We start from the raw sequence: 25,174 nt of genomic DNA on the forward strand, positions 1-25,174 counted from the left end.
CTAACAAGGGCTCTTTCATCCGCTGAGAGAGTATCTGTTCAACTGGCTTCTATAGGACTACACTGGCAAAGAAAAGAAAGAACATTTACTCATTCTGAATCTGAACTCAACCCATAATAATCTACATATTAAATCACTGGAGAAGACATGAGAGAATGACCTGAATAAAGACAGAGAGAGAGAGAGAGAGAGAGAGAGAGAGAGAGAGAGAGAGAGAGAGAGAGAGAGAGAGAGAGAGCTAAAGTCATGGTAGAATTTACTAAATCGTTCTAAATTTACAATATTTATAGTCATATTTTTTGTTCCACTGACTATATAATTACAATTAATATAAACTATAGGATTATATGTAAATAAAAGTCTTTAAAAATGCTAATATGTTGTTATTTTTGGGAAAAAGTTTTTTTAATTATTAAAACAACAAAAAGAACATTGTGATTTTTTTAAAATTTCAGTTTAGGTTAAGTTAATACTTAACCTAAACTGAAATTTAAAGAAAATCACAATGTTCTTTTTCAATGTTCAATGTTCACAGGGCAATAGGCTCAGTATATTTTGATGTTTCATCAAATATTTAGATTTTTCAGTTGTTATTATATTATAATATATTATATTATATTATATTATTATAAAAATGTTAAGTTACAAATAATTCAAATAATATATATATTTATAATATATAATAAAAAATACAAATAATTGTAGTCTCTTTCTCTAAGATGTGCTCATTTCCTATGACGATAGCGCCCTCATGCGACAATAATAAGAATGCGTATTGGATATTGAATTCGACTGAGGTTCATAGACAACTATTTCCAGAGCGACTTGATAACTTGATAAATGAATGCACTTAAAATAATGTCTTGTTTCTTTTAAACGATTCCATTGAAACGAATCATTGCATCTGAAGCGAATCATAATGCTGTATCAAAGGAAGCCGAGAAGTGACCCATAAAACCGCAACATTACTGGCTGATACGAGACGGTTATGGTAATCGCTCTGTTAATGTTATTTGTTTCTCGAGAACGTGGCTTACGTCTGTAAGGATTTTTAATCATAAGAAATAGGATACAATATATAAAGAAAAACTTCGACCCCGGCAGGACTCGAACCTGCAATCTTCTGATCCGAAGTCAGACGCCTTATCCATTAGGCCACGAGGCCGCTTATGACAGTGTTTGAAAATGTCGTCTACTATGTTTATTACATCATGAAATATCAGAGACTATTATCTGGCAGAAAAAAAATCAAAAGAGGATGTGAAAAAAGCGAAATTATAAATCCTACTATGTCTATGGGTATCTCATGAATATTAAATCATCAATTCTGACGTTGCACGGTAAACTTCCATTCACGTTACAGGCAAGTAACTTAGGATCCGAACATGAATGTTGATGAGCGGAAAGTAGTTTCGGATTTTCATGCTTTCCAGCGTCTCGAACGTTGATGTGGTCCCAAACCACTGGGTGTCGCTGTGAGGCAAGTCGAGCTTTGCAGAAACACAGTATTTCTTCGGATAGCGCTGTAGTAGTATGCGTGTGTGGTGCATCCGAATGTTTCTGTTTAGGGTCAGTTTCTGCATTTGGGAGCAAAATGTTTACATTACTATAAAGAAAGCGGGTTGCAAGTACAGTAGCATGGAAGACCAGCCAGCGTCATATTTATCCAACGGTGGTTAATCAGGTATTCTGAAGTAAGGCTGTCCATGTGAAAATTGACTTTGTGAATTATCTGATGAAATAAAATAAGAAACATGCTTAATCAAACTATTTAAAATACTTCGAATTTATGTCTGCAGTAAATAAAACCGAACTTCTCATTGTAGCCCCAACTAACTTATGTAGGCTACTTTAAATTTTAGCTCAGGAAAAATAATAAAACCAATAATAATATTAACAACATTGTATAATAAAAACAAATTAAATGTAAAAATGTATATATAGTATGAATATTTATATTAAATTTATAAAACTTAAAAAAATGTAAGACACATTGCTTTGAAATAACAACATCTTCAAGTCGAAGGAAACACATAGCCAAACTTGACACGGTTATTTGTGGTCTGTTAGATGCATTTCTGTTTTTATTTTTCATTTTCCAGGTTCTTCCGAGTATGTTTCATCCAAGGCCCTAATATGATGCTCCGTCTGATATGTCACCGGTGGCAGACCGTCGTACAACCTGCAGTTCGGTTAAGGTGGTGCTCCACCTCAGTGAAGCCCAAATCCCAGCAGGGCTCAGACCAGACCCGTCTGAACCCCCTCAACATCCAGATGCTCTCCAGGAACCTGCAGGAGCAGATATTCCAGGGCCGGACGCAGGTGTACATGGACGAGGATGTTGAACGCAGTATAAGACACTTGGAGCAGCATGAACTCTGGGGGAAAGAAACAGACCTGTTACCTGACGTAGAACTCAAATTACCTCAAATGTACGGCAATGACATTGACGAACATTTCCGATTACTTGCCCAAAAGCAGAGCCTTCCTTACCTTGATGCGGCCAGCCAGCTTCAGGGAGCACGGCTTCCCGGGATGCCCAAGGAATGGGCTTGGGAAGTGGGCTGGACTCGGTATGGGGCGGGTGGAGAGCAACACAGGGTGAATTTCCCAGATGAGAAGGCTATTGTGTTTGATGTGGAAGTCTGCATGGCGGAGGGACACTGTCCTACGTTGGCCGTGGCGGTTTCCCCAACTGCCTGGTGAGGGTTATTTACCATAACAGGTCAGTATTTACCATTCATTTCACCACTGATTCCACACAAACTCTTTTATTTGGTGTTTCAGGTACTCGTGGTGCAGTAAGAGGCTCGTAGAGGACAGATACACCTGGTCTAGTGATCTGACGCTGGCTGATCTCATCCCGCTGGAGACCCCCACAAACTCCAGCCAGCCGCGGGGCGGTGAGTGGCAGGAGAGGCTTGTGGTCGGACACAATGTGAGCTTTGATCGGACACACATTAAAGAACAGTACTTACTGAAGGTGAGGGCCATTTCGGACTCATTTGAGTCTGAATTCTTCCTTTTTCTGTTGATTCTAAGGGTGCAAGGATCTTAAAATTCTACATTATTTCTAAAATCATTAATAAATGAAAAATGAAACTGTAAAATCTAAAATGCTAAGAATATTATATTGTACAGCAGGCTTTCCCAAATTGGTCTACTGGAGTTGATAGAAAGCTAATAATTAATTGAATCAAATGAATAAATTAATCATTAAAAAATAAAATGATCATAATAAATTACTTGAAATATTTTATCTGTTTATTTGCATGTCATGTGACCAGCATCAGAGGACCTTGAACATGCCGATGTGTTGTTAAATTATTAATATTAACTTAAAATCTCAGGTCGTACTTCAAGAAAATATTTGATGTAAAAAAAAGGGTTTGGCTGACAAAAAAAGTTTAGGAATCCCTGCAGTGCTGTTAAATGGTAAATACAATTAAATCTATTAAAAATAAGTGCTGAAGCTAAAATAAAATAAAATATGAATGACAAAATAAAATATGAAAGACGAAAGCACTTGACAAAATGACTAAAAATTAAACAAATTGAAATTAAATCTGGAAATATAAATAAAAGCTAATTCTGAATATGAATAAATATGTAATTAATTAGATTTGCTAAAGATCATATGTAAAATTATGTGTTTGTTAAGAGTGAACATGCACAATTTACACACACAATTAAATATCCAATATTAACTGATACTGATAAATGAAACAAAAATCAGCTCTAATATCGGCTGATAACAAATATGATTCTGAATTATCATGCATGCGCTTTTGGGTCGGTCTGTGCAGGGCTCCAAGATGCGTTTCCTGGACACAATGAGCCTCCACATGGCAATCTCAGGGCTGACGGGATTCCAGCGCTCGCTCTGGATGGCCAGCAAGTACGGCAAGAGAAAAGGCCTACAGGAAGTGAAGGAGCACATGAAGCGCCTCGGCCGTCGCCCTGAGGGCCCGATGGTTTGTGCAGACCTCACAGCTGTTGTCAGTTTACAGTGCTGTAGACAGTATTAAATTGTATGCATTTCCTTATGCAGATTGGCTCATGGGAATGGGTTGATATCAGTAGTATTAATAACCTTGCTGATGTTCACGCTCTCTACGTGGGAGGAGAACGGTTGAAGAAAGAACCAAGGGATGTGTTCGTGAAGGGCAGCATGTCTGATGTTAGGACCAATTTTCAGGTAAGCAGGATGTTTAAAGAGGCCATATTATGCCACGTTTACTAGAATAGGTTTTCATGCTGTCAGTAACGCTCTGTTTAGTTCCTGCCTCTATGAAGCCCCTTCTTCCGAAAAGCACAATGTACTCTGATTGGTCAGCTGGACCAGTGTGTTGTGATTGGTTAACCGAGGATGTTTCAGAAATGTCACGCCACTTACTATAACCGTGGGTTTCTCAGATGTAAACACTAAGGCTGCGTCCGAAATCTGTTTATTTGATGCTTCAGGAGCTGATGCAGTATTGTGCTCTTGATGTTTTAGCCACTCACGAGGTCTTCACAGAGCAGTTGCCTCTCTTTATGGAGAGGTATGACACTTCATTTACATAAACCCATCCTCCAGCTTTTCATTGTGACATATTATTGTTTAAGTGACCTGTCACCTTTGCCAAATCTGCATTTTTCTAGGTGTCCTCACCCAGTGACACTTGCGGGTATGCTAGAAATGGGCGTGTGCTACCTTCCTGTCAATCAGAACTGGGGGCGGTACCTGGAAGATGCTCAGGCTACTTATGATGAGCTGCAGAGAGAGATGAAGAAATCATTGATGATTTTGGCTGATGATGCCTGCCAGTTATTGGAGGATGATCGGTAAACATGCATTAGTTTGCCTCTTTCTTTTATAATATCCATTAGACTCCCTCAAAGGTTCATGAAACCCCTTGTTTCAGCACCGATCAGTTCTCACCACAGTTTTGAATAATGCTACATAAGTTGACATGGTAAGCCGTGGAGTGTAGGGGGAAAAAGGGAGCTTCAATTCAATTCTGGACTGGTGTAAAATAGATTGTGCTAACAGTTTTAGTGCTCAATAATCCAATATTTAGTGATTATTATTGTGGTCTGCTGTTTAGGTACAAAGATGATCCCTGGCTTTGGGACTTGGATTGGGACGTTCAGGACTTCAAGCAGAAGAAAATAACTGTAAGCAAGAAGAAAGCCAAACAGGAGGCTGAGGCAACAGCAGCAGCAGCCAACGGAAATATACCCAGAGACTGGGACGAGGGTAAGGGTTTTTCATTTGCACATTTGATCTTGCATTGTGAAGATATATCATTGCTTGAACATTTTGAACACATTTGGTACTGATTTTGCAGTAGCTGGCTTGAAACAGTATTTTTCTTTCTTGAAATGTTTGAAATAGTTCACTGTTAGTTAAAGTTCATTAAATACACTAAAGTTCAAAAGTTTGGGGTCGGTAAGTCGGTAAGTCTCTTCTGCTCACTAAAGATGCATTTATTTGACCAAATTTCTCTATTTGAATATATTTTAAAAATGTTATTTATTGCTGTGATGGTAAAGCTGAATTTTCCACATCATTACTCCAGTCTTCAGTGTGACATGATCCTTCAGAAATCATTCTAATATGCTGATTTGGTGCCTCTCATTATTATTAATCAGTTGTGCTGCTTAATATTTTTGTGGGAACCCTGATACTTTTTTTTTTTTTCAGAATTCTTTTATGAATAGGAAGTTCAAAAATTATTTGAAATAGAATCCTTTAAAACATAAATGAATTTACTGTCACTTTCAACCCTTCTTCTAAATATATTTATCTGACTTTTTCCTCTGTGGATCGGTTCTATCCACTTTTTTTCTCCTATTTACACAGCCACGACTATGTACAAACACAATTTTTTGACATTATTGACATTAAGCAAATATTCACAAAATTGTTGATCTAGCCTAACCCAGTGATCTCAAACTCAATTCCTGGAGGGCCACAGCTCTGTTTAGCTCCAACCAGCTCCAACTCACACCTGCAAGGAAGTTTCTAGTAATCCTCTAGACCCTTGATTAGCTGGATCAGGTGTGTTTGATTAGGGTTGACGCAAAACTGTGCAGAGCTGTGGCCCTCCAGGAATTGAGTTTGAGATCACTGGCCTAACCCTTAAACACATACCATTGACTACCCTCCTCCTCCTCATTGATTGTTTTAAAGTTAGACATCAATCTTTTTAGTATTCCTCAATCAATTCATTATAAACAATATAACTAGAAAAAAATATATAAAAAAATACTTGTTTTCCATTTTTTGTAAAAATTGAATAGGGTCGCTAAAGACCCGAGGTGTGTAACATGTAAATATATTTTTTTCTGCACAACAATACTTGAATCTTTGAAGACTGAATAAATGCAGTTCACCTTTATTCCACAAGTTGGAAATGTCTGATACACAATGATAAAGTGACGTTTCAGTTACCGCAGGCAGAAAACAAAAGAATAGGAAGCATCATCAGCAAAACTTAAAAATGGCTCAAAGATTTACTGCAGAGCAAGTACTGAACGCAATCAACTATTAGTGTCACTATCACTTGATGGTGGATCTGGTGAAGAAGCTGTCAGCAATCAAAATATCGATTTTGAAGATGTTGAAAATTATCGTTTTGAGAATATGTTTGAGATTGCTGAATCTACTGGGAAATAAAACATTCATGCATTTAAGGGTTATATAAGGGTGCAGAACCCTGAATCAGGATAAGAGGAACAATAACATTATTAACCCTCTGTTCCAGACCCAGGTCCTCCTCCAGAAGAAGTTGAGGCTGATCCAGACCCCAGCAGAGAGCTTTTACAGAGACTGAAAGAGACCGTCAGCTGCCTGCCAAAGAGGAGACAGCACTTACCGGCCCACCCCAGGTGAGTGCCGCCCCTCCTTATCCTGTTTGGGTAAAATAACACAGGGTTCCACATTGGATGTGTGCATATTTTGTTTATTGTCTACGGTCAGCTGGTACCGTAAGCTGTGTGTGAAGATGTCTGAGGCCGAGGACTGGTCTCCTGGAGCCAGTCTCATCAGTCTGCAGATGAGGATCACACCCAAGCTGATGGGCCTCACGTGGGACGGCTTTCCCCTGCACTACACCGACCAGCACGGCTGGGGTTACCTGGTACCAGGCCGCAGAGATAACCTGGACATCTCAGAGGATAGTGAAGGACCTGTATGTCCATACAGGTAAAATAAAGTGAGGATAATAATGTGTTAATTAGGAAAATATACAGTGGCTTGACATCATCTTTCCTAAAACTTGGTTTCCAGGGCAATTGAGAGCATCTATAAGGAGTATTGTGAGCGGAAGGGGAAGGAGCAGCCCCAGTATCTGGACAGCACACTTTCTGATGATGACCTCATGTTGACGGACAGTGCCGTGTGGCAGAAGGTTAGAGCTTTGGTGTGTTACTAAACTGGGTTTTTAGGGCTGGTATTTTCTGTGAAAGTGTGTGCATGTTTTTGTCACGTGTGTAGGTTGAAGAAGTGAGTCGACTGGAGGTGTTTGATGATGAAGTGATGAGTACAGCAGGCCCATCCAAGAGGATCAAGGTTTGCTCCATTTAAACCTTATGATAACCAAGAAAACCCCCCACAAAATTGTTTAAAAAAAAAAATATATATATATTTATAAAAATATATATTTTATTATATATTAAATAGTATTACATAATAATTAAATATTTTTAAATATTATCAAAAAATATGATATTATAATTTAATACTATCTAGTATATAATTTAATATTAATGATATTTTTAACTAATAATATTTTTTCATAATATAATACTATGAGGAAAATATAACATTATAAAAATAGGTAAAAATGAAATTAATATTAATTTATATATTAGATAACTTAATACTATCTGATATATTTTGTAGCATTTAATATTTTTAAGTAATGCAATTTTATATTTCTAAAATTAAAATCAATTTAAGACTAAGATTAAAATATTATTAAAATTATAAAAATATTATTCATATTATATGATATATTAAATAGTAATACATTATTATTGTTATTTATAATATTAATTAAACATTCAGATTTTTTATAGGATGAACCACTTTTTTTGTGTAATATTACCTTTATTTGCTCATTAGAAAAAACAAAATTCAATAAATGAAAACGGGGCCGACGAGTGTCCCTATCACCACGGAAATGGACCGTACAATGATGTCAACATCCCTGGCTGCTGGTTCTTCAAACTGCCTCATAAGGTACAGGATTGTGTTTCTGTCCGCTTCGCACAATGCAGTCATTGAAGTTTTACACTCAAAATATTTAAAATCACAGGACGGAAATGAGAACAATGTGGGCAGTCCATTCTCAAAAGACTTCCTGTCCAAAATGGAGAGCGGTACGCTTCAAGCAGGACGTGAAGGCACCAACGCCACACGGGCGCTAGAGATCAACAAGATGATGTCCTTCTGGAGAAATGCCCAAAAACGCATCAGGTTTGAGACTTCCAAATGTTCTCTATTTGAAATGTTTTGAATGTCTAGATGGTGCTTACCGCTGATATTTCATCTGAAATCTCTTATTTTGTCTCTCTTTGCAGCTCCCAAATGGTAGTGTGGCTCCGCCGAGCAGAACTGCCGCGCACCGTCAGACTGTAAGTTAACTTCTAGTGTCTTCTTCGTTTGATTACAAACATTGCAACCTTGTCTGACGTTCTCTTTGCTCCTTCATCAGACATCATGACTATGATGAGGAAGGGAAATATGGTGCCATTTTACCGCAGGTCATCCCAGCTGGAACGGTCACTCGCAGGGCTGTAGAGCCCACGTGGCTGACTGCAAGCAATGCTCGGGTACCACAACTACAGATAAAAATGACAATTCACAATTAATGAAGATAATCAATTATTTCCATTAATTAACTATTTTTTAATATGTATACTACTAGTCAAAAAGATTTGTACAAATACAGTAAAAACAGTCAAATTGTGAAATATTATTACACTTTAAAATAACAAAACTGAATTTCCAGCATTGTTACTCCAGTCTTCAGTATAACATGATCTTTCAGAAATGATTCTACTATGCTGATTTTTTGCTCAGGGAACATTTCTTATTATCAATGCTGAAAACTATTTTTGCTGCTTAATATTTTTGTGGAAACCGTGAATTAAAACTTTTATTAAAAAAGGTTGTATTAAAATAATCAAAAGTGACAGTAAAGACATTTATGGTGTCACAAAAGATTTCTATTTCAAATAAATGTTGGATCAATAAATTCAGATTTGCCATCACAGGACTAAATTACATTTTAAAATGAGTTTTTTATATAGTTGTAAAGATTTTTACCATGGCTGATTTAGCTCTGTCATATATGGAAGTGCATATCTGCCACATAAGAAGAAAAATAAGAAAAATCTTGCTTTGGTAAATCATAATTATGACATAAAAGTTATCGAAATTAACAAAAAGTCAAAATTATGAGAGAAACTGAGTCAGTTATGACAAAATGTCATAATTATGACAAAATCTTAATTCCATAATTCCAACTTAAGTCGTAATTTTGATGTTTCATCTCATTATGAGTTAGCATGTCATACATTTTTAACACTGTCAATTTCGACATTATGATGTAGTATCTCATAATTTCTACGTTTTACCAAAAAAAAATCATAATTTTGACTTTTTGTCAGAATTTCAACATTTTGTCATAATTATGACTTCTCATAATTTGGATGATTTATTGGTGTTATTTTACGTTTGTTTGATTTTTTGAGTTTGAAGCTGTTTATCTACAGCACTTTGGTCCATTTGTATGGTTTTGAAACTGCCTCATACAAATAAAGGTTGAGAATTTCTACTTTTTTCACATTATAATCATGATTTACCAAAGTATTCTTTTTTTCTTGCGTGGAAATGGGCTTCCATAATTATGACACTGAAATGGCATTAAAGCTGAGCAGTTTGTGTTTGTTTGCAGAAAGATCGTGTCGGCAGTGAGCTGAAGGCCATGGTGCAGGTGCCTCCTGGTTATCACCTGGTGGGAGCAGATGTGGATTCTCAGGAGCTGTGGATCGCTGCCATGTTGGGCGAAGCACACTTTGCAGGAATGCATGGTAATCCAGATGCTGTTTCCTAGCCATTAGATTCCAGGAGGCAAATTCCATGATGCTTCTATGGAACAAACTACACCCCGTAGGTCATTCTTAATCTCTGATTTCCAGGATGCACAGCGTTTGGATGGATGACGCTCCAGGGAAAGAAAAGTCAGGGCACGGACCTGCACAGCCGTACCGCAGATGCTGTGGGCATCAGTCGCGAACACGCCAAGGTCTTCAACTACGGACGGATTTATGGGGCCGGCCAGCCGTTTGCCGAGCGACTGCTCTTGCAGTTCAATCACCAACTGAGCCAACAGGAAGCAGCCAGTAAAGCTCGGCAGATGTACGCATTTACCAAAGGACTGCGCAGGTAGGCTAATTTATGGGTTAATTAACTGTGTATGGCAAGTTTTTTTTTATTATTATCATATATTCTGTCCGGGACTACAGATGAAAAATAACCTTCGGCTGACTCTAGCACAATTACAGTATATTAAATAGTGTTACATTCGGATTGTATTGTTTAAAATATTATTAAAAAGTTTTTATTTGGTGCTTTGCATAAAATAATAGAATATGTGTTGATATCACATTTTTTGATTATGTGCAGATATCACTTGTCTGAGGAAGGCGAATGGTTGGTAAAGAAGTTGGATGTAAAGGTGGAAAGAGCTGAGGATGGCACCGTCTCACTCCAGGATTTGCGTAAAATCTCAAAACTGGCATCTCAAAGGTCTGCTGACTACCCCGGCTGCCATGCATTTTATTAAAGTCTTATGTTGGACAAATCTTCATGTTATACTTTTGTTTTGATCCTTGAAGTACCACCAGGGGGAGCAAGAGGAAGTGGAATCTCACAGGGAAGCGCGTGTGGACTGGCGGGACAGAATCAGAGATGTTCAATAAGCTGGAAAGTATCGCCCACTCTGAGGAACCAGCCACTCCAGTGCTGGGCTGCAGGATATCCAGAGCTCTGGAACCTTCTGCTGTTCAGGATGAGGTTAGGGAACACTTAAGTTCCTTCAAGGTTTTTTTGCTTGAAGAAATTGTATTATTCATTATTTTAACCATTTATACCTCTAAACTGATGTTTCTAACTGCATGCAGTGACACAAACTGTATAAAATGTAAAATTGGTGAGTTATCTGCAGAATCATGGGTAATGTAGTTTTTCACCAGGAATTGTGCTGTTTAACACCATCATTTAAAAAAGTCAAGTTGAAATAATGTGGGCTGATGGCTTCAACAGAAGAATATACCATCGATTACCAACCTCACAGGAATGCTTTATTTAAAAGTTTTATTCAATTTCCCTAAGGAAAAAAGGGATGATATTTTTACTTCTGGAACCTGACTGTTGCACTCTATTATTAAGAGCCGTAACTGACTCCATCACTGTACTGCAAGTCTTTTAATGCTAATGTGTAATTCAAAATGATCTGGGAACCATTATTTGTGATGCATGCATACCTTTTTTTTTTCAAAAAGAGTGATATTGCACATGATGCAGTATCTAAATGAATGTTGTAAACCAACTGTTTTTAAAGGGGACCTTTTATCATGCTTGAATGTTAAAAAACACATTTTTCACGTTTTACATTGTTGCAGCACTTCTCTTCCCAGTCTGTCAGTAACGCTCTGTTTAGTTCCTGTCTATATGAAGCCCCTACTTACGAAAAGCACAATGTGCTCTGATTGGTCGGCTAGACCAGTGTGTTGTGATTGGTCAATCATTTCGAACATGTTTGGGAAATGTCACGCCCCTTATAATAACTGCGAGTTTCAACACACTATTAACTCAGGCAGGCCTTGCCCCATTTTTAGCATAATATGTCTTGGGTGGAAATTATTTAAATGAGACTGCAATCGAGGCGTTTCAGGGAGTTCAGAAACTGTTCATTGATATAGAGAATAACTTTGGAGTGACTTTGCAGTCCTTTTTCATGCTCAAGCAGCAACATCACTCTAAAGAAAGTTGAAAACGTAAAAAAGCATAATAGGTTATTTTTAAGACAATATAAGTATTGTTTATCTTTTAATTGTTCACATAAACCATAGTTTTGATGGTTTTAGTTAATTTAATCTCCATTTAATTCATGACAGTTCTATTGTGCTTTAGTTCATTACCAGCAGAGTCAACTGGGTGGTTCAGAGCTCAGCGGTGGACTATCTCCATCTGATGCTGGTGGCCATGCGCTGGCTGTTCGAGGAGCACGACATTGACGGGCGCTTCTGCATCAGTATTCACGACGAAGTGCGTTATCTAGTGACGAGTGAAGATCGCTACAGAGCTGCACTCGCCCTACAGATCACCAACCTGCTCACCAGGTGAAGACCAACCGTTGATTCCTGTTACTGGTGGCATTACCCTGTGAAGTGCATGCTTGAATATTTCTGTCCATTCTCAGGAGCATGTTTGCCTATAAACTGGGAATGATGGATCTGCCGCAGTCAGTGGCTTTCTTCAGTGCAGTGGACATTGATAAGTGCTTACGGAAGGAGGTGACCATGGACTGCGTGACTCCATCCAATCCCACAGGAGTGGAGCGGAGATACGGGTTAGCCCAAGGTAAGACTCAGCCTTAAAGTGCCCCATTATGCTATTTTAAAGGTTCATAATTTTGTTTTGAAGGTCTCCTACATTAGTTATACATGCATCCAAGTACAAAAAAAACACTTAAATTGTCTCATAATATACATTGCAGTATCAGCTCTTTTCTCATTGTCTGAAACGGTTCGATGAATTATCCGCTTACAGCGCATGTTGGAAACAAAATGCCCATCTATTTTTGGCTGGATGGTTCCTTAAGAAATTCACCAGATCACATGTAGACATTTGTTTATTATAGCAGCATTTTGTGAACATCAATAACTCATTACGTCTAAAAACTTGTATTAACAGCACAATGTATTAATTAAGCAAGAGTAAGGCAGGTATTCTTTAAATATTGTCGATGTGCTACCGTGAATAAAGTTGATCATGCTTTTATATCAACAGGTGAGGCGTTGGACATTTATCAGATTATAGAAATCACCAAAGGGTCTTTGGCCAAAGGAAAACGACAAGCTACAAGGTTAAAGTAATATCTGTGTCATGAAAGAATAAACGCAGGTCATGTGAACTGTCTCAACTCATAAATGGCCGTCCTAGTACGAACTCAAAAAAGTGCAAAAGAAGGACTAGAAGTTTTTTTCACTGCTTCCTCCTCTTTTTCTTTGGCGCTTGGTTTTCCTCCAAAGGCTGAGAGTCTTCAGTCTAAGGAAAGAAAGACACCATTGAAGATGAAGAAAGCAATCCCAGAGCTCAGTCTGAGGATGAACATGTTTAAACGGACACACACCTGTTGGCTTACGTCCTGCTGCTGTTCCTGCAGTGCAGCTTCCAGCGTAGCAGTGTTGATTCGGAAGTCTCTGGAAGTGCTCAGCTTCATATACTGCATCAGATTGACCTGCGTAAAGACATTCACCAATGTGCCGTAATGTTTCCGAGGATTTTGTTACCTTTTTTTGTTGTATATGCCGTGCATATGGGCAAAGAATTAAGAGACCTTACCTTGGATTTCTTGGAGAGAAGAATGAGAAACTTCTCATACTGTTCAATGTTGAAAATGAGGTTCGGGATGGCTTTAGTCTCACGAAGAACTTTAGCCTAGAAATCACATCAGATGCACAAAACGGTTTCAAGACTTTGCACTCCAAGGCCTAAATTTGTTACCAAAATATTTTCATTAAAAAAAAATCTTTTTTTTTCAGTCTCAGGTAATGAATTGAAATAGTTCTCACTGAAGCAGCTGCTACTGCATCATCTTCTTTTTTCTTCTTCTTCAACTTTTCCAGGCCTCCAGCCGTCAGTTCTCCACTCTGTACGAGACAACATTTAATAATGTGTTAAGACACTGTTGTAAAGGTTAAAAAACACCAAACTGAAAGAAAATGGGCACATACCTGTACATATGTGATGAAACAATAACACTGGGGAGTGAGATGAGACCCTGACAGCTTCACCTGGACACAAGAAATGTTTGTGAGTTGTTAAATTACATAATTTAGGATGTCATTTAGGTTGAATCTGGATCTACAAGAAACGCCTTGAATATTATTTTTAATTTACTGTGTTTTAGTTTTGTGCTAAAGATTCTGAATCTACTTGGCAATAATGGCTGTTTGGACAAATTGATGGTTCCTTTGGTGTGAAATGGTTAAAAGGTTTGTTTTTCACAAATAAAAGGTATAAATGTTGAGAGAGATTAAATTGTACATTCTTGCATCATTTCAAGATAAATGTTGTAACTAACTGGCATTAAATGTCAATGTTTGGTCTTGCCACCCTCTATACTCTAAAGAATTAGAAAAACCTTACCAGTTTCTCCAAACGTGCGGGGAACTGACCGGGTTGGGTCGCACACAGCTGAATATACTGAAAAAAAAAAAAAAAAAAGATTTCCCAAACCATATAGAGCAAATCAAAAAGACTGAATCTGAGATTATGAATCATATTACAGTCGTAAATCAGGATGAGACTCACATATTTGGTAAGTGTAGTGAGGAAGCTGTAGGTTCGACTGAGCTCTCTCATTAGAGTGTCCGTACAGGGTCCCGTGGGCAGAGCGGTCTGAACCAGCTCATGCAGAGCCGTTAACAGCGTGCCTAACTGAACCGTGACGGCCTTCTCAATCGGGTCCTGCTGGCCCAGTGGCTGCTGGGTATTTCCTAATGCACACAGGACATTTCTATAATGCTCTTTATCCTAGATCAGGGGTGTCCAATCCTGCTTCTGGAGAGTTTAGCTCCAATCCCAATTAAACACACCTGAACCAGCTAGTCAAGTGCTAAATTCGAAACACGTCCTAGCATACTACTTTTACTATTGTTACTAAATTGTTATACTGTATGGCAGAAATAGTAAGGGTAGTATGCTATTCTAAATTCAAGGCAAGGTCTTACAAGGCATACTAGAAACTTCCAAGCAGGTGTGTTGAGATAAGATGAAGCTAAACTCTGGACAGTGGCCCTCCAGGAGTAGGTTTGGATACACTTGTTCTAAATTAGGGAAATCCAATCCTGGTCCTGGATGGCAATAATCCTAATTAAACACACATGAGCTATTCACAGTCTTCAGGATTGCTAGCAACTTCTAGGCAGGTGTGTTAGAAGCCTTCCAGGAAAAAGATTGGACACCTCATGAGATTTTTGGTGCTTTTTACCTGAAATTGTTCTGTCTGAGCTTATCTGGCCTTTCTTCTTGGCGATCAACCAGTCTACTTCATCCAACACCTTTCCAACCTGAGACAGGACTAGAAGCTGGAAAGGAAGAGAGGCAGACGCTGCGCTCTTTTAACAGGTATGAAGATTTAAACATTGGTTTCTGAAGTGTGTCCGTTCTTACCGTGGTGGATGCAGCCGTCTTCATGCTAATGATGGCAAAATGAGATTGTTTCTCCACCTCTACGTCCTGATCAGAAACGGAAATGACTATTTTAGTGATGTACGATCAAATGTAAAGTCTCCAGTTGTTTTGTGCACTGTTTTTGTTGTTGTTTTTTTAACACAATTTTACTGCCTTGAGGAGACTAGAGAGGTTTCATTTGTTTTAGAAGAGGCCACAGTACCTGGTCGATGTCTCCCAGCTGGCTGTGTATGTCCTGGCACATCTCCCAGAGCAGAGACACTGGGCTTTTATGCAGGACTTGCAGGTTGAACAGCAGGGACAGCAAGCCCTTAGTGAGAGAGATGTCCTCTGAAAGAGAGAAACGGGTGAACGAAGGGTTGGGGATACAAAATGAAGAAGCATTGTGAATACTGTGATGATTTTAACAAGCTTTTTTTTTATTTGAGCATCACAATTCCTGAAGACTATATTATTATACAAGTTTAATAATCTCCCATCTCATCCGTTACTTAACTCTTATTCAAAATGTATATATATATAAATGTTTTAGTAAATGTATTGTTGTATTATAGTATGAACATTACCATTTAAAAAATACTGTGAAATACTATAAATTTAAAAATAACTGTTCTATTTAAATGTTTTAAAGTGATTTATTACTGTGATCAAAGCTGAATTTTCAGCATCATTACTCCAGTCTTCAGTGTCACATGATCATTCAGAAATCATTATAATATGCTGATTTGCTGCACAAGAAATATTTCTTATTAATGTTAAACAGTTGTACTTCTTAATATTCTTAAAAAAAAATGAAAAATATTATTTCTGTTCATTCAGTGAAAAAAAGTATTAAAACATACCTTTCTTAACTAAAACAGTAAAATTCTAGTTTTTTATGTTAAATATATTGAATCTACTTAGCAATAATGGCTTTTAGGACAAAAGTATGGTTATTTTGCTAGGAAATAGTTATCCCAAATGAAATGCATAATTTTTGAGAGATATATGCAATTTTTCATTCTTGCAACATGGCGAGATAAATGTTGGTTTGAAAACATCCCAGCTCCCCCTAATAAATGTTTCATCTCTGTACATGAATCACTCACCGAAGTTGGTTTCCTTGCAAATTTTCACAGTCCATGTGAGCATTTGCGTAAACTGCACATAAAAACAAAAAGACGATGTATTAAGATTCCTGACAGCCAACACTGCAACAACACGAGTGTTTCGAAGAGTTACCTGCTGAGAGGAAGGATCGAGCTGTCGTGACAAAACGCTGAGGATGCTGACCAATAACTGAGCTTCTTTACTATTGAACTCCTCCTCTCCCCCGCTGAGCTGGTTCATCAGCGCTCGCTGGACACAAAAGATCAACTTACAACGCCTGCTGGTGTGTGTTTTGTCTCCAACTCTGATTAAGCAGAGCAAATGGAACATTATGGTTCATTCTGGGTTTGAACATGAAGCTGGTACCTGAAACTGGCGGATATAGAAAGCCATTTGCGCTGTCAGAACAGACCCCTCGCCCTCTCCCTCTGCTTCCCCTGAAACATCTTTAATACAGATTGTGTTTCATTAAACCACCATTAACATACAAAACTATTATTTCGAAGTCACAGGAATGCTAAGACGCCCACCGAGAGAAGACAGGAAGCTGCTAATGCGTGTTGGGTATCGCTGTATCACCGTGGTGAAGACTCGCAGCAGACCCTCCAGACATAGTAATGATACACTCTGGCCCTTCTCCTTCTTCCCAGCATCCTCCACGGTGGACGGCACATTAGTGTAGCGCCACATTAGCACACTGCAAGAAGGGAAACCGGAAATTAAGAAATGCAGCATCTTTCAAGCACTGTACCCCTAAGTAAATCTAAAAACATTAAGCTTTTATGAGGTTTTTAAAGTCACCATGAAATCAAAATTGACAATTCTTTTTTTTAAGGAATATTGCAGTATTTATTATTAAAACATCTATCTGTTCACATCACTATTTTGTAATCTTTGATCAAAATTTCCCCTCCCTCTTGCAGCTCTGATGATGTGTTTAGTGGTGTGAGGGAAGGACAACCTGTCACTCACATGAGATCCACCAATAGCAACCACACACACACAACCATCCAATCAATTTCAGACGGATAAAATCAAGTCCCGCCCTACATATACTTCACCATAGGGAAAAGACTATCACAACATCCGTTTCATGCCAACTTTAACAAATGTTTCTTTTTTGAGGTTTGTTCAACTGAAGTCTAGATGTTTATGTGATGGCCAATAACAAAAAGCCGAGACCTGGTGATGTCACAGAGGTGGCGGAAGGTCTTGTCAGGGCTCTGTCCCTCCGGTCCGTCTGTGTGTCCGGTGTCCTCCAGCTGCTGGATCTTCTGCAGGGCCACGCTCACACAGTACCGCAGGAAGTCTCCACTGGAACGCAACACAGACAGGCTCTCCTCGCGGCTCTGAGTGCTGTCTCTAAAAGAAATTAATACTTTTATTCAGCAAAGGCGCATTAAATTGATCAAAAGTGACAAAGAAATTAATAAAGATACAAAAGATTTCTATTTTAAAGCTATTAGCTCTTTATTCATCAAAGAATCCTGAAAAAATGCATCGTCTCCACAACAACATTAAGCAGCACAGCTGTTTTTAACATTGATAATGCAGTCTTGGTGAGACTTCTTCATAAGAGGCTATTTCAAAAACCTTTAAAAATCATATACCGCTTTTGAACAGTAATGTACATGCTCTTATTTTTAGAGTGCCGTTGTACGGCAAATAAATCCTCATGTAGGTGCACAGTGAAACTGTACCTGAAGAGAGCAGTGAGCAGTGTGGAGATGAAGCCTAGAGACAGCAGGCTGCGGGGGGGTTTGCTGGACGATGTGGGGCGTCCCTTCCCTGCCCGCTCCCTCAGGATCTCAGACACTTTATGATAGCGCTTGAAAAGCTCCAGAATGTCCTCAAAATGGTTCTTACTGCTCAGCATGTGCACCACAGAATATGTTAAACACATCCAGCATGTAATGCCTGATTTAAAAGTATTCAAAAACAACGTTTTCACGAACACACACCTGTAATTAGCAGTGATGAAGTTGTACTCCATGAGAACCTCGTTCAGTCCCATCACCAACACAGCGTAGATGCTGTTTTTTATTCCAACACTGGAACTCGTTGAAAATTCAGCACACTTATCCTGAGAAGCAGAAAATGAAACATTAAAAATGCATAAATGTAGTTTTGTCAGTTGCAATTACCTTGACCAAATGCACACTATCAAAAGTTTCACGATTTTTCTAAATGTTTTTGAAAGAGGTCTCTTATGCACATCAAGCCTTCATTTATTTGATAAAAAAATACAGTAAAAACTGTAATAATGTGAAATGTTATTACACTTTAAAATAACTGTTTTTCTATTTGAATACATTTAAAAATTGAATTTATTCCTGTGATCAAAACTGAATTTTCAGCTTCATTACTCATGTCGCATAATCCTTTAGAAATCATTCTAATATGCTGATTTGCTGCTCTAAAAACATTTCTTATTATCATTTGTTTGGTTTAATGTTGTGTAAACCGGGATAACATTTTTCACAGGATTCTTTAATAAATCGAGTTAAACAAACAATTTATTAGATATTTTTGTAACATTATAAAATGTCTTTACTGTCACTTTTGATCAATTTAATGCTTCTTTGCTTGCTGAATAATTTCTTTTGGAACAGTATTATCCAAGTAAATAACATTTTCATTTAGACGTAACCAACCAGCAAAGGTAAGAATCATGCCGTACCAACTCAAAATCCTCCAGTTCGCTTTTAATCATGCGCTTCGTTATGCTTTCTAGTATAGCATGCAGTTCATTTTGGACTCCGCCCTCCTCTTCGTCATCTTCATCATCGCTCGCACTGCCACCTGACCGTATGTTCTGGTTCCACAGCAGGCAGTGAACCGTGCAGCACAGCAGGTGCGCCTGGAGAAACATATATGACCTGAAGTTTCATCCTGTACATGTTCAAGTGCAGTGCATCGATGTGATTGAGGCATGGCATCAGTACCAGAGGCTCCTGGAGGAAGACCTGATCTCCATGTGCGCTGATACACGACTCCAGCTTTAGAGGCGGAAGCAGATCTTGCTCGGGTTCAAAGTATCGTTTCAACTGGTTAACACAAATAATAATTGAATCAGTAGCATTGTCAGAACAGGAAGGCATAGGCTCTCGTTTTGGTAAAGGATGATACACACTTGTGACAGGAGGGTCTGCATGATGGAACTTGACAGCTGAGAGTTACGACGAAGGACATCGTGGAAACCCTAAAATCAAACAAATCACTTTCTCAGTACAGCACAGAAGTCAAATGGAAAGGATCGATCAATCACAGCTGTTTTCGTTCACTTCTTAATTTCTAAAAGGGGAAATGAGAGGGTCAGACCCAGACCTCATAAAGCATGAGCCGGACGTCAGCCTGCTGGTTAAGGCACCGGCGTAGACTGCTCAGGATCTCCAGGCAGAAGGCTTCATTAGCAGCAGTGTTATAGCGCGAGTGCACGTCTGCATGGACCTGCAATGGGAATCAGATGCGGTCACACAGTTAGAGGATTCTTAAACCGGACTGGCTGGCGTTAAAGCGACGTCACAACAACGTAGTAGCATTATGCCACACAGTTAAATATCAAATATCACTGATAATGATAAATAATAATAAATAAAAAACCTTCTAATATTGGCTGATAACCAATTTGGTACCGATATATTGTGCAATCTCCATTAAACATAAAATCTGTTTCAACTGGCTTTGATTTTGTTGTTTTTATGCAGAATTTTGCGCTTAGTAGGGGTGCAACGGTACAGATAGCCCACGGTACGGTCCGTACCTCGGTTTTTGGGCCACGGTCTCGGTTCGGTTTCGGTACATGTTTTGTGCAGAAAGAGACTGCTATTTCATCCCAAAAATATGTTTTATTTTTCTTATGAGCATAAACAGAATGTCACAGTAGGAAGAACATCAATGTATGGAATAAATTAACACTCTAGTCTGTACTGAACAACACTAAGTAATACAACCTCTTCAACTATCACTTATATGAAATACAAAATGTAAACAAACACACTTCAAAATATTCAAGTGGATCCCAATTCCAAACCTTGATAACTGGTATATGAAGTGATCAATGTGAAAGAAAAAGTGCACTTTTACCTTTGACAAACATAAATTAGCTTGTGCTTTGAATAAAAAAAAAAGCAGAGCAAAATAATATAATAAAAAAATACTGCATTCAGGATACAAAGTGCAATGTTATTTACTCATCCACTATTGAGAGATTCTTGTGCAAAAAGATGAGTCTATCAACACTGTCGGGTGCAAGGCGAGACCGGTTGGCACTAACGATGTCCCCAGCAGTGGAGAAAATTCTCAACTTTTCAGAATGCCGCAAGCGCACCGTAGGTCACGTGACAAGAACCAACCAGAGCGCGGCTGATGATTGCTTTAGCAACGACAGCCGCATCCGGAGCGCAACCGCCCTAGCGCTTTGGAAAAAGGAGAACGCGGCGCACCTAGCGTTTTCTACGCGTTTTTAGGCGCGATATGTGAACGGCGCCTAAAGCAAAAACTAAAAGGATCAGCGCGAACTCAGTGGCAAAACCGAAGTCCCGCGGGTAGATTGTCCCGTGCAGGGCTGACCGAACGGTCCGGGATTTTACCGTGTACCGTTGCATCCCTAGCGCTTAGTGAGGGCAGAAAAATAATACCAGTATGTAATGTAAACTGCCTTGTGCACAGTTAAGACGCGCAGAGTAAAGTAGATGTCTATAGTTTACCTGGCTGGTTGTAATGGCCTGACTGGCCTGGCTAGAAGCTAAACTCCCCAGAATATGAAAGTTCTTCAGTAGCAACAGGAAGCCCGCCACTGCTGACTTCCGGCCATCTAAATGACTTCAGAGAGATGATGATGATTCATTAGTACTTCGTCATCATTCAACACAGAGGAAAATACATTTGGATGTGGACCATTCCTTACTCTACCTGGAGAACATGGCCTTCCGAAGGACCAGGATCAAGGCATCTTTCATAGACATGCTCACTTTGAGCAGGGGCTGAGCAGAGGAAACATTAAACATATCAAAAAATGTAAAAAAGCATAATACAGGGATTAAAGTGAAAAAAATTCTTCTGACTGAATTTTTTTTTTAGGCCAAGTCATATTCCTTTAACTTTTTACATAGTCGAGACCAATAGCGTTTTAAGGGGAGACGTTTTAAACCGCTTTAATATTGCCAGTAGGCGTATTTTAAAAGCTATTTTAATCTATGAAAACGAGGCAGGGAGCATGTGTAGGCTACTGTAGAGCACGAACGGCAGCATTGTGACTAGCTTCTGATTGATGGTGACCTAGCACTTTTTTGCCATTATTGCCATATTGAAGTCTCCTGTGACATACTGTGCAAAGACACGTAGCCTACCTGGTTGTTTGATTTTTTTAGTCCACAAACTAAAAGGCTTGCCATTCTCCCCCCATTTCGCTAAGCCTTCCCCTTTACTTAAACTTTCGTTAAGTAAAGGGGAAAATATTATATATAGGCAAATTATAACACGTTAACACAAAATTTGTTAACACACACAAGTACTTTTCCCCTTTACTTAACATAAATTGTAAGAATATAAAGACTAGTAATAAATAAACATTAGGCCTATGCTAAAGCTATTAAATAGCAGTCCCAAACTAGTTTTTGTTAATACAAAGTTGGTATGAGCCACTATAGTCATTTAAAAATATAAAAAATAATACAAAGAAAAATAGTGGCATTTTGGGGTTAATATGGAAACGACAGTTAGCCTACCATGGCGAATACACAATATTAACAATAACTGTTAATGAAACATGGAAACTGCTCCTGGTGAATAGAATGAAAATCATCCCTGCATTACTTTTATTTCGGGTAATTTACAACGTAACGGCGTTGCATGCTCGTAGTTTCTTTTGCACTAGCTTGATCAGTGAGGCGATACAGCACGCGCCGCTGCATTTGCGCGTGCAATTGAGTGTGCGCTACGAGAACAGTATAACGGCTGACAGGACAAGAAAGTCCGTTTTTCTGAGGTGAAAAACTATATTTCAGCGTATACTCATGTCACTGCCTGGTAGTTCCTATTGTGCTGGGTTTTCTGAAGTAGTCATGATTCGCCTCTCATAACATGCTCTAATAAACACGCATGCAGAGTGGAAAAGGAGGAGCGGAGGCGCGGGGAGCAAGGATTACAGCGCAAACTATATCGATATATGCGATATAGTCTAATTCCATATCGCATTTCAAAAATATCAGGGTTCTCAAGTTTTATCAAAAGCTTGGAGTGAGATCACATGCGGTTGGGGGAGGAGCCATAATGGAGCCACGCCCCCACCCCCCAATTTTACCCAAATTAACCAGCACAAATTGAAACTAGATTAAAAAGTTCGTCGAGACAAACTTTAAGTTGCCTTGAGAAAGCCGGACCAGAAAGTTTGAAGAAGTTTGAAGTTTAAAGTAGTTTAAAGTTTAAATTAGTTTGAAGTTTAAATTAGTCTAAAGTTTAAATTAGTTTGAAGTTTAAAGAAGTGTAAAGTAGTTTTTGAAGTTTAAAGTAGTTTGAAGTTTAAAGTGGTTTAAAGTTTAAATTAGTTTGAAGTAGATCGATAGATGAGTTTGTTAGTTTAAATTTTACACACAGACACGCTCACTAACTCTCTCTCTCACACACGCACACACACACACTTATGCACATACACCCACACTCATGCACACACTCACTCACTCACACACACACACACACACGGACATACACTCACACATGCACACAGACATGCTCACTAACTCACTCACACTCTCTCTCACACACATACACACACGCACATACACTCATAAATGCACACACTCACACACACACACTAACTCGCTCTCACACACACACAGACACGCTCATTAACTCACATACACTCACACACATAGACACATACACTCTCACACACACACACACACACACACACACTCTCTCTCTCTCTCTCACACACTCTCACACGGACATACACTCACACACGCACACACCCACCCACCCACACACACACAGACATGCTCACTAACTCACACACACACACACTCACTAACTCACACACACTCTCTCTCACACACATACACACTTACGCACATACACTCACACATGCACACACACTCACACATAGACACACACGCTCTCTCACACACACACACACACACACGTTTTGAGTTTAGAGTTCATTAGTTTAAATTAGTCTCAATGGCTCATATAGTATATAGAACGGCAGTTTGGTTTAGTCTTCAAGGTGTTTAGATTTAAATTTTAGACATACACACACACAAGCACGCACGCACAGACTCTCACTCTCTCTCACACACACACACACTATCTCTCTCACACACACACACTATCTCTCTCACACACACACTCACTAACTCACTCACACACACACAGACAAGCTCATTAACACACACACACACACTCACATAGACACACACACTCTCTCTCTCACACACACACACACACACACACTCAGAGTTTATATGAGTTTAGAGTTTATAAGTGTACAAGTTTTTGAGTTACGAGTTTATAAGTTTAAATGAGTGTGTACGAGTTTTTGAGTTTACACACACACAAACACACACACACTCACACATAGACACACACGCTCTTTCTCTCTCACACACACACACACACACACACACATTTTGAGTTTAGAGTTCATTAGTTTAAATGAGTCTCAATGGCTCATATAGTATATAGAACGGCAGTTTGGTTTAGTCTTCAAGGTGTTTAGATTTAAATTTTCGACATACACACACACAAGCACGCACACACAGACTCTCACTCTCTCTCACACACACACACTATCTCTCTCACACACACACTCACTAACTCACACACACACACACACACACACACACACACACACACACACACAGACAAGCTCATTAACACACACACACACACACACAAACTCTCTCTCTCTCACACACATACACGCGCACACACTCACACACACACTAACTCGCTCTCACACAGACACACACACACTCTCTCTCTCTCTCTCTCTCTCACACACACACACACACACACACATAGACACACACACTCTCTCTCTCACACACACACACTCTCACACACACACACACACACACACACACACACACTAACTAACTCACACACACACACTCTCTCTCACACACACACACACTCACTCACGCACATATACTCACTCACACACAGACACACACACCCTCACTAACTCACACACACACACCCTCACTAACACACTCACACACAGACATGCTCTGTCTCACACACACACAGAAGAAAGAAAGAAAGAAAGAAAGAAAGAAAGAAAGAAAGAAAGAAAGATGGATTAGTTAGAAAGAGAGAAAGATAGATTAATTAGAAAGAAAGAAAGATGGATAAGTTAGAAAGAAAGATAGATTAGTTAAAAAGAGAGAGATAGATAGATAGATAGATAGATAGATAGATTAAAAAACTTTAAAGTAGTTTGAAGTAGATAGATAGATGAGTTTATTAGTTTAAATGAGTCTAAAAAAGAAAGATTAGTTAGAAAGAAAGAAAAAAAGAAAGAAAGCAAGAAAGAAAGCAAGCAAGAAAGAAAGAAAGATTAGTTAGAAAGAAAGAAAGAAAGAAAGAAAGATTAGTTAGAAAGAA

The 25,174-nt window shown here is 38.7% G+C and overlaps 2 protein-coding genes across 3 annotated transcripts in view; one reads left to right on the top strand and one right to left on the bottom strand.

The window, feature by feature from the left end:
* Positions 1–1,504: 1,504 nt before the first annotated feature.
* Positions 1,505–13,150, top strand: polg (polymerase (DNA directed), gamma; the record flags this gene model as incomplete). The annotated part of the gene is given in 24 exon segments (XM_084094258.1): positions 1,505–1,694; positions 2,103–2,702; positions 2,788–2,983; positions 3,807–3,974; positions 4,052–4,198; positions 4,465–4,544; positions 4,645–4,827; positions 5,091–5,242; positions 6,753–6,876; positions 6,968–7,192; positions 7,277–7,397; positions 7,484–7,558; positions 8,114–8,230; positions 8,307–8,467; positions 8,572–8,625; positions 8,706–8,823; positions 9,951–10,086; positions 10,195–10,441; positions 10,682–10,804; positions 10,894–11,071; positions 12,191–12,399; positions 12,480–12,640; positions 13,070–13,122; positions 13,124–13,150. Coding segments are annotated over 23 exon segments (3,621 nt in total). The 5' UTR covers positions 1,505–1,694; positions 2,103–2,136.
* Positions 13,151–13,183: 33 nt separating this feature from the next.
* fanci (FA complementation group I) overlaps positions 13,184–25,174 on the bottom strand; it is an 81,709-nt gene continuing 69,718 nt past the window's right edge. Inside the window, exons 16-38 of one of the 2 annotated variants that reach the window (XM_084094257.1) lie at positions 21,482–21,552; positions 21,277–21,391; positions 19,895–20,017; positions 19,701–19,769; positions 19,513–19,614; positions 19,248–19,427; positions 18,529–18,650; positions 18,268–18,432; positions 17,750–17,929; positions 17,098–17,264; positions 16,934–17,013; positions 16,700–16,816; positions 16,567–16,618; positions 15,681–15,808; positions 15,458–15,523; positions 15,276–15,372; positions 14,597–14,781; positions 14,432–14,488; positions 14,017–14,076; positions 13,855–13,932; positions 13,625–13,720; positions 13,413–13,520; positions 13,189–13,327 (exon numbers count right to left, since the gene is read on the bottom strand). In XM_084094257.1, the coding sequence (XP_083950383.1) occupies positions 13,265–13,327; positions 13,413–13,520; positions 13,625–13,720; positions 13,855–13,932; positions 14,017–14,076; positions 14,432–14,488; positions 14,597–14,781; positions 15,276–15,372; positions 15,458–15,523; positions 15,681–15,808; positions 16,567–16,618; positions 16,700–16,816; positions 16,934–17,013; positions 17,098–17,264; positions 17,750–17,929; positions 18,268–18,432; positions 18,529–18,650; positions 19,248–19,427; positions 19,513–19,614; positions 19,701–19,769; positions 19,895–20,017; positions 21,277–21,391; positions 21,482–21,552 (2,481 nt within the window). In that variant the 3' untranslated portion in view covers positions 13,189–13,264. Of the gene's footprint in view, positions 13,521–13,624; positions 13,721–13,854; positions 13,933–14,016; positions 14,077–14,431; positions 14,489–14,596; positions 14,782–15,275; positions 15,373–15,457; positions 15,524–15,680; positions 15,809–16,566; positions 16,619–16,699; positions 16,817–16,933; positions 17,014–17,097; positions 17,265–17,749; positions 17,930–18,267; positions 18,433–18,528; positions 18,651–19,247; positions 19,428–19,512; positions 19,615–19,700; positions 19,770–19,894; positions 20,018–21,276; positions 21,392–21,481; positions 21,553–25,174 lie in introns of both variants that reach the window. The other variant, XM_084094256.1, reaches the window with a different exon arrangement.

The sequence above is a fragment of the Abramis brama genome (assembly GCF_963993115.1).
Source record: "Abramis brama genome assembly, chromosome: 20".
In the NCBI taxonomy this organism is placed as follows: Eukaryota; Metazoa; Chordata; class Actinopteri; order Cypriniformes; family Leuciscidae; genus Abramis; species Abramis brama.